The sequence below is a fragment of the Thalassophryne amazonica genome, chromosome 2 (genome assembly GCF_902500255.1).
Source record: "Thalassophryne amazonica chromosome 2, fThaAma1.1, whole genome shotgun sequence".
NCBI classification, from domain to species: domain Eukaryota; kingdom Metazoa; phylum Chordata; class Actinopteri; order Batrachoidiformes; family Batrachoididae; genus Thalassophryne; species Thalassophryne amazonica.
In genome coordinates, this window is record NC_047104.1 from 133,450,602 (window position 1) to 133,460,081 (window position 9,480).

The 9,480-nt window shown below is 42.2% G+C and overlaps 1 protein-coding gene across 1 annotated transcript; it reads right to left on the reverse strand.

The window, feature by feature from the left end:
• Positions 1–315: 315 nt before the first annotated feature.
• On the reverse strand, positions 316–7,304 carry LOC117504240 (interleukin-17C-like). The gene is made up of 3 exons (XM_034163644.1): positions 7,269–7,304; positions 6,973–7,184; positions 316–578 (listed from the first exon to the last, which is right to left on the reverse strand). The coding sequence occupies exons 1-3, from the start codon at positions 7,302–7,304 to the stop codon at positions 341–343; spliced, it is 486 nt and encodes a 161-aa protein (XP_034019535.1). The 3' UTR covers positions 316–340.
• Between the last annotated feature and the right edge of the window lie 2,176 nt (positions 7,305–9,480).

The window sequence follows — 9,480 nt, forward strand, 5'->3', positions numbered from 1 at the left end:
CTACTCACATACACATACTGAATGTTTGCCCACTAGTAGTCAGGTATCCCTGTGGTATCGTTTCTGACACCGCTTGCCTGAAATCCAACAAAGTCAGAAGCATTTATGCAAGAAAGCCTAACAATTTGAAATGATTTGTACAAATCAGTGTTTATGTAAAGTACGGATAATTTGCAGCAAATGAAAAAAAAATAACAGTAACAGCAAAACAGTGACATCACAGATGTAACTTAAATGAACAAAACACTTGGTTAAAGCCACATGCATTAATAAATTAAAATGACAAGCTGAAATTAGCACCTGCTTATGGTTAGATATTAGTGATTTAAAAACTAAAATTTCATTTATTGCTGCGTGGCGTAACACAAGTGCAGGCCACAGCAACTGTAATAACTTCCCGTGAGATCCGGTATCTTTGTGGGTCAGTGGGACACACAGCCTTCCTGAAGACCATCAGCGGCACCACCACGGGCACAGAGTTGTAGCTCAGGTCTTCACGTTGGTTGATGATGCAGCCCTGACAGATGCAGTTCGCAACAGCGATTTCACATGGAATCCTGTTGACATCCACATCTATACTGAGGGAACCAAGAAGACAGAAGAGTTGTTGGAACCTCAAAATGCAAGATCAAGCAACTTACTGAAGAATTTGTCATTTTCCTGCTTCGTGATGTGAGGCTACTGTAATGTCCTTATATGATCTTTACACTGTAAATGTCATTGTTATTATTATTATTATTGAGAAAACTTGAAAACTCAAGGCAACAGACTGCACAGACTTTCTGAATTTACTCAAAAACAAAATAGAACGCAATGCTAAAGTACCCTCAGCTGTATTAGCATGTAATCAGTGAAAGAGTGTGTAGAAAGAATGTGACCTTTTCACCCCTTAGAATAGGTCAAGGTTAGCCATCTTTGAACTTGTCCAAGGTCTGTGTCCCAGAAATGTTCCCTGTCAATTCAAAGACCCTGGCAATAATAGGACTGGACTTATACTGAGCACAGATGGACGGACGGACGCAAAGTCTTCACAATACCTGATGGCTAATAACAGTCATCTAATGATTTTAAGTTGAGTAGACTCAAATCATCTGTGTAGTTGGTTGCCTTGAGTTTTAACCTTTATTTAATACAGTTTACAGATGTGCCTGTGGCATGATGGCATTGCCAAGTGGGAAGCAATCCCACAACCTTCTTGCTGTGAGGCAACAGTGCTAACCAATAAGCCCTGCATCTATTACACTGGATAATTAGGCAGATTCTAGAAGTTTACATGAATTTTTATATAGTAGGTCATCAATGTAGGCTGACATTTACTCATCCAGATGTTTTATTTATTTATTTTCACCATTGGTCATCAATTTGTTGTTGGACCCTTTGACCAATTCTGACAGGTATTTACTCAGCATCAGACTGTCCACCATTGGGAGCAGAATCACCGGCTGACTTGACATGTGCATACTAAGGTCAACACATGGTCAAACGTCTACGCAAAATATGTTTTATTGTGATAACAGAATTCATCTCAATCAAAAGTCAATCTTACTGACATTTATGTCACATCATAAAGCACCATGATGTATATTGGTATTTTTAGCTCAGGAAGTCCCCTTATGGCTGCAGTTCCATGTTGCGCAAATGGGGGAACACCATGCTCCCAAGCTTACCTAGCACTATACCAGGGCATGTGTTATCCCTGCTATAAGTCAGTGGTCCCATCAAAATATGATAATTCTGGAACCGGTATTTTAAGGTAAATTCTAACTGTGACCTGACGAACAAAAAACTACGTATTGTTGATTAATGTTCATGCAGCATTAAAAAACAAAACCCCTCAAAATATATAAACAAACAATTAAGTTATTAAAATCCTGTATTACAGATGACTGTGTATTTAGCAATTGATTCTTTTTGCCTTTTGGGTACTTCTCTCAATTCCAGTGTGTTTAGTAATTAGCTGATGCTTATAACAGCTGTGAGACCCTTTGGCTGCTCCCTTGGGTTGGGGTTTGAACCAGGAACCTTCTGCACTGAAACCAAGTGCACTAACCACTTGGTCACCACCCCCGCACTTGGCCACCATAGTAGCTAATTACTAATTATACTGGAATACATTTTAAAAGTAACCCTGCCAGCACTGTTACAAGAGCTATGAGTATCGCTCTGGAGCCTGTTTACAAAGGGCGACAGTATCAACTCCCCCACACGACTGTCACTCTTATGGCGCAAGGAATTTTTCACAAACGTAGGTGCACTTTTAATAAGGTTCGACCATAGAACTGCCCTACAGTCAACAGGAAACATGCAAATGAAACCAGTGAAAGTTTCAAACCACTGACTCATCATTTTTGAATAACTTCATGCTACATACTACAAGGAAGAAAATGTTTGAAGAATTCAAACAAGATCAATGAAGATTCCTTCTGGTCACACCCATGAAAAAGCATTTTGTAATCATGTCTAGAAAAATACACATACATACATATAATTTAGTTTTAGTTAGTTTATTTACTTATTTACTTTATTTTACTTAGTTAGTTTTAGTTTATTTATTCATTGGATTTTTCAAATATGAGAGTACTAGTACAGTCTACACAGTCTTTGACATCTTTTTTTGCTCTTGTGACTCTTGCTTGCCTCTACTGGTGGTTGGCTCTCACTGCGGTATTGTATCACTTCCTGTTCCGGAGCACAGCAGTGTTTTGCTGTATCTGTTAGCTGTTTAATCTGCGCAGTTAGATTGATCTAGATAACTAGATAACGATTTGTTTCACAGTATAATCTTCACGTGCCTTAACTAAAGCACTCCCTCTGCTGAATCACCTCTAAATTATTTACACATTATTCACTTTGTGTGTTTTTAGGAATCCGCTAGCTTAGCGCAGCTACTAGCTCTTAGCCGGTTTAGCATGGCGGCTTCTCCTGTCTCTCCCGCACTTTTCTGCTCTGGGTATGAAATGTTTAGTTATTCCTCGGCCTCCTTTAGCAGTAATGGTACTTGTAATAAGTGTAGCTTATTCGTAGCTTTGGAGGCCAGGCTGGGCGAATTGGAGACTCGGCTCCGCACCGTGGAAAATTCTACAGCTAGCCAGGGCCCTGTAGTCGGTGCGGACCAAGGTAGCTTAGCCACCGTCAGTTCCCTTCCAGCAGATCCCGAGCAGCCGGGAAAGCAGGCCGACTGGGTGACTGTGAGGAGGAAGCGTAGCCCTAAACAGAAACAGATCCTAACAACATTGGACTGTGCATCATCATGCTGCAACATGACGTGATGGTCATGGATGAATGGCACAACAATGGGCTTCAGGATCTCTTCATAGTCTGAGGTCAAGAGCGTTTTGGAGCAGGTTTACATCCAGGATGTCTCTGTACATTGCTGCATTCATCTTTCCCTCAATTCTGACTAGTCTCCCAGTTCCTGCTGCTGAAAAACATCCCCACAGCATGATGCTGCCACCACCATGCTTCAGTGTAGGGATGGTGCCTAGTTTCCTCCAAACATGACACCTCACATTGATGCCAAAGACTTCAATCTTCATCTCATCAGACTACAGAATTTTGTTTCTCATGGTCTGAGAGTGCTTCGGGTGCCTTTCGGCAAACTCCAGGTGGGCTGTCATGTGCCTTTTACTAAAGAGTGGCTTCCATCTGGCCACTCTATCATACAGGCCTGACTGGTGGATTGCTGCAGAGATGGTTGTCTTTCTGGAAGGTTCTCCTCTCTCCACAGAGGAACGCTGGTGCTCTGACAGAGTGATCACCTCCCTGACTAAGGTCCTTCTCCTTCGATTGCTCAGTTTGGACGGGCGGCCAGCTCTAGGAAGAGTCCTGGTGGAGCCAAACATCTTCCATTTATGGATGATGGAGGCCACTGAGCTCATTGGGACCTTCAAAGCAGCAGAAATGTTTCTGTACCCTTCCCCAGATTTGTGCCTCGAGACATTTTGTGGAACAAACAGGTGTGAATCAGGTGTCCCCTATTAAGGATGAAGCCAGCACCTGTTGAACATGCTTTTCTCATGAAAGCTGAGGGAAATGGGACCGTTCAAGACATTGTTCAGAAGAACAGCATAGTTTCATTAAAAAGTTGATTGGAGAGGGGAAAACTTATACGCAGGTGCAAAAAATTATAGGCTGTTCATCTACAATCATCTCCAGTGCTTTAAAACGCATGGAAGAAAATGGAAAACAACCATCAAAATGGATAGAAGAATAACCAGAATGGCAAAGGCTCAACCATTGATCAGCTCCAGTATGATCAAAGACAGTCTGGAGTTACCTGTAAGTGCTGTGACAGTTAGAAGACACCTGTGTGAAGCTAATTTATTTGCAAGAATCCCCCGCAAAGTCCCTCTGTTAAATAAAAGACGTGTAGAAGAGGTTACAATTTGCCAACGAACACATCAACTGGCCTAAAGAGAAATGGAGAAATATTTTGTGGACTGATGAGAGTAAAATTGTTCTTTTTGGGTCCAAGGACCACAGACAGTTTGTGAGACAACCCCAAAACTCTGAATTCAAGCCACAGTTCACAGTGAAGACAGTGAAGCATGGTGGTGCAAGCAACATGATATGGGCATGTTTCTCCTACTATATGGTGTTGGGCCTATATATCGCATACCAGGTATCATGGATCAGTTTGGATATGTCAAAATACTTGAAGAGGTCATGTTGCCTTATGCTGAAGAGGACATGCCCTTGAAATGGGTGTTTCAACAAGACAATGACCCCAAGCACACTAGTAAACGAGCAAAATCTTGGTTCCAAACCAACAAAATTAATGCCTCGCAGATGTGAAGAAATCATGAAAAACTGTGGTTATACAACTAAATACTAGTTTAGTGATTCACAGGATTGCTAAAAAAGCAGTTTGAACATAACAGTTTTGAGTTTGTAGCGTCAACAGCAGATGCTACTATTATTGTGAACACCCCCTTTTCTACATTTTTTTACTAATAGACCAATTTCATAGCCTTAAGAGTGTGTATATCATGAATGCTTGGTCTTGTTGGATTTGTGAGAATCTACTGAATCTACTGGTACCGTGTTTCCCATGTAACAATAAGAAATATACTCAAAACCTAGATTAATCTTTTTAGTCACATAGCACTACTATTATTCTGAACACTACTGTAAATACATATGTACATGTGATTTCTTAGTTTTTATTTTTTAATAAATTTACAAAAATCTCAAAAAAAAACTTTTTTCGCATTGTCATTATGGGGTACTGTGTGCAGAATTTTGAGGGAAAAATTAATTCCATCCATTTTAGAATAAAGCTGTAACATAACAAAATTTGAAAAAAGTGAAGTGCAGTGAATGCACTGTAAATACGTACAATGCATGTCGTCTTCCTCGCGGCTCATACAGTGACTGAGTGCAACATAGATTCGGGAAGCTTCTTTTTAAACAGCCAGCAGCCTATATAGTTCTGTGTTTATGGTATTTTATGGAAACATTCAAAGAAAAAGACTGCTTTGTGTAAACCGCGTTTCACAAACCGGTGAAATACACAATAATTCATTTCACCTCTTTTTCAAGCTTCAACAGAACATGCCACATATTTGTTTGAACAAATTTGCATTTTTTTGACACATTGATGTTGCAACTGCGTTTTAGTTGGTTGAAAAGATGTTCAGACTGGATATTACTCAGATTTCAACAAAAAATCAACACTGAAATTCCAGAGGGTGCTCACTGGGTACCTCCACAACCTACCGGTGGCTGCAGCCCACACTTTGTAATCACTGGTCTAGGATATGCACAATGTCCTGCCAGTGGAATATCTTTTCAGTTGTTATTAATGATTCATTTCTGTAAAATAAAATAAAATAAAATAATAATAATAATAATAATAATAGAAGCCAGTGGCAGTCACGCCTGTGTCAGTGCGATGCAAAATTCAGAATTGAATCGTGCCTGGTTTACTACCACTACAACTGGCACTTGGACCTAGACAAGAGGCAGAAAATGAATGAATGACTCTTGCATTCCAATTCTTCAATTTGTGTTGAATTTTGAACTCAGGTAGCAAACAGGGCATATAATTACAATTCTATATTTCTGAACTTTGCACAGTCCTGGCCTGTAGAATTTCTAACTTTTTGTATGTAAATGTGTCAGTTTGTTGTACCTTGTTATCATTCTGGTGCTGTTCAAATTGCAGGCCAGCTTCATTTTTAGTTTTATGTCTATAGGCTCTAACTGTCTTATCAGGTCGCATTTTCTAACAAAATAACATATTATTAACTATAATGAAGTAAGAATTAAAATACTTTCATTTGCTGTTTTTTACTCTCTTGGCGTTTGGTAGGATGCATTGCAGCGGTCCGTGCTATCCACCCATTTTATCCTATTCATTCTCTCATGTTTATTTTTTTTATGTCTTTTAATTTTTATATTTTAAACTCTCTGCAATTTAATATTTGTGATACATTTTGTTTATGGGTTTTTATATCTTGTGACAGTGGTTTTGAAGTATTCAAGTGTGTGTGTGCCAGTGGAAAAGAATAATAAATGAAGTGTGTAGGGTGGGATGAGACACAGTAAAGGGGAAGAGTGTGTGTGCATGTGTGTTTCCTTTCTATTCCATCCAGTGTTTTGTGTTGTGTGCACCCTGGATAAACTGTGGTTGTCTTTGTGTTGTTTTAAATGTTAACCCTCTGGGGTTGGTGCTGTCGCATCAACAAAGTATTGAGCAAAGGGTGTGAATACTTACATACATGTGATTTCTTGTATTTTTTTATATTATTATTTTTATTGAATTTGCATAAATTAAAAAAAATTATGTTGTCATTATGGGGTGTTGTGAGCAGAATTCTGAGGGGAAAAAACGAATTTACTCCATTCTGGAATAAGGCTGTAACATAAAGTGCAGACAACGTGAAGCACTGTGAATACTTTCTGGATGCACTGAACATCGTGGTAACCCCTCTCCCCGCACGCGCATAAATAACTGCATAGGTGCCTCACCTGTACCTCCAGGGGGACAGGGAGCGCTCGCTGTGCAGCTGTGCGCCAGTCTGTACACACGTGCTGCTGTGGTTTCGGTGTACGGTCAAAGCGCGGAGCTTGTCCCAGTAGCGCAGGAGCCTGGTGGCGCGCCGGTCCGCTGCGTGCGCGCTGACGCACGGCCTGCTCCCCGCTGCGCTCTTCAGCACCAGAAGCAGCAGGACGACGTAGACCTGTGAGTGCGTCAGGACGAGAGTGTACACATGAGGCTGGCGTTAAAGCAATCACGTGACGTGGCGGCGCCGAGGCGTCCTCACCTGGACAGAGACCGTCTGCACGCTGACCCGTGACATCTCGAACCGGGAGACGTTTGACTGAGTCCAGTCGCTCCATGGCGCTTTAAATATGAAGGTGTCTCGTAGAGTTTTGGGGAAAATCCTCAGTGTGTATTTCCTTATGCTAAATTGCAACCTAAACACCCACACACGAGCACCTACTGACCCCGCCCCCAGTTCTGTCTGCAACCTGGGGGTCAGTGACGTCACCAAAACCTGGAAAAAAATCAACGTCCTTTCAGTGTTTGCTTTATTAATAAGTAATTTCTGGATTTTTGGTTCTGTATAATAATAGAAGTGACAGTCACCACTGTATGTATAATTATTTAGTTACTGTATATAAGTGGGTCAATATTTGTCAATATCTCGGTCACTCGGGAGGAGCTCGGAGTCGAGCCGCTGCTCCTCCACGTCGAAAGGAGTCAGTTGAGGTGGCTCGGGCATCTTTTCCGGATGCACCCTGGATGCCTCGCTGGAGAGGTGTTCCGGGCACGTCCCACTAGGAGGAGGCCCCGGGGAAGACCCAGGACACGCTGGAGGGACTACATCTCTCGGCTGGCTTGGGAACGCCTTGGGGTTCCCCCGGAGGAGCTGGAGGAGGTGTGTGTGGATCGGGAGGTCTGGGAGGCTTTGCTTGAGCTGCTGCCCCCGTGACCCGACTCCGGATAAAGCGGAAGAAAATGGATGGATGGATGGATGGATGGATGGATATTTGTCAATATTTGTGGAAAAAATTGATCAGTATTGTACCCAGTAGGTTAGTCACAAAGCTCCTCAAGCTGGGCCTCAGTAATACTTTATGCGGATGGATTAAGGACTTCCTGTCTGACCGCCCACAGGTAGTCAGACAGGGCCCACATCTATCCTCCAGTCTGGCTCTCAGCACTGGCACACCACAAGGTTGCGTGCCAAGTCCGTTGCTTTGTACCGTTTATACATACGACTGCATCTCCACCCACTCCTCAAAAACAATCATAAAATTTGCTGATGACACCACTGTGGTGGGAGAGAGCTTCAACAGCAATGAGACAGTCTATAGAGATGACGTTGAAAGGTTGTTTGAATGGTGCACAGAAAGCAATCTGACTCTGAATGTCAAGAAAACTAAAAAGATCATGGTCAACTTCAGCAAGCACTTTTTACGCAAACTTAAGAAGAACAACTTGTCTGTTGAGCTGCTCAAGGCCTTTTATCACTGCTCCATCGAGACTGTTTTAACCTATTGCATCACAGCGTGGTTTGCTAACTGCTCTGAAAACAATAAGAAATCCATCAAACGAGTCATAAGAATGGCAGAAAAAAATCATTGGTCTCCCTCTGTCTTCATTGGATGATATTTTCAGGACCCCTTGTCTCCGCCAAGCAAGCAGTATTCTGCAGGACGGAACACACCCCTCACACCACCTTTTCTCTTTGCTTGCATCTGGCAGGCGTTATCGGGCCTTCAAAGCCTACACCACAAGGCTAAAAAACAGCTTCTTTCCTAGAGCCATTATAGAACTGAACAGACACGCCACGGCAGGCTGGGCGTGCCTTCACTCCTCCAATACCTCTTGATAGCCAGTGGTTCACTGTTACCAACACCATAGTTGGACTCCGTGGCGGTCAGACCGCAGGAAAAACTGACAGGGCGTTGTCTGTAGTCAGTGTCTGCTGCAAAACAACAGCCCCAATTCTGGTGTCAGAGGCATCAACCTCAATGATGAACTGGTGATTGAGATCAAGCTAGATAAGGACAGGTGCGGTGGTAATCAGGTGTTTGAGGCCTGTTCGGCATCAGCAGTTCGGATAAACTGAACCTTGGGCGAAACTTGTCGTGTGAGGGGGGGCTGCTACCTGATTGTAGTTTCAAACAAATTTGCAGTAAAAATGGCCAAACCTATAAAATACTGCAACTGTTTATCGGTTGTGTGCACCGGCCAATCAGTGACTGTACAGATTTTCTCTGGGTCCAGTCTAATGACCCCTTTCAAAGATGTAGCCTAGGAATGAAACGGATGATTGAAAGTACATTTTTCTTCCTTGACTCATAAGTAGCAGGCACTGTAAAACCTGCTGGATATGGGTTCAGTGGTTTCCTACAGTCTTACACTAAATGAAGATATCCATATAAACAAAGACGAACCGGTTGAGGAAGATGCTGACAGTGTCATTATAACAAGGGCCTGAAATGAACCATTGATGATGACACACA

Coding starts and splice junctions, on each gene's coding strand:
- LOC117504240 (XM_034163644.1), bottom strand. CDS start 7,304: ATGTCACGGGTCAGCGTGCAGACGGTCTCTGTCCAG. Junction 7,185..7,268: donor TGCAGACGGTCTCTGTCCAG/GTGAGGACGCCT, acceptor ACGCACTCACAG/GTCTACGTCGTCCTGCTGCT. Junction 579..6,972: donor CTGTCCCCCTGGAGGTACAG/GTGAGGCACCTA, acceptor TGGTTCCCTCAG/TATAGATGTGGATGTCAACA.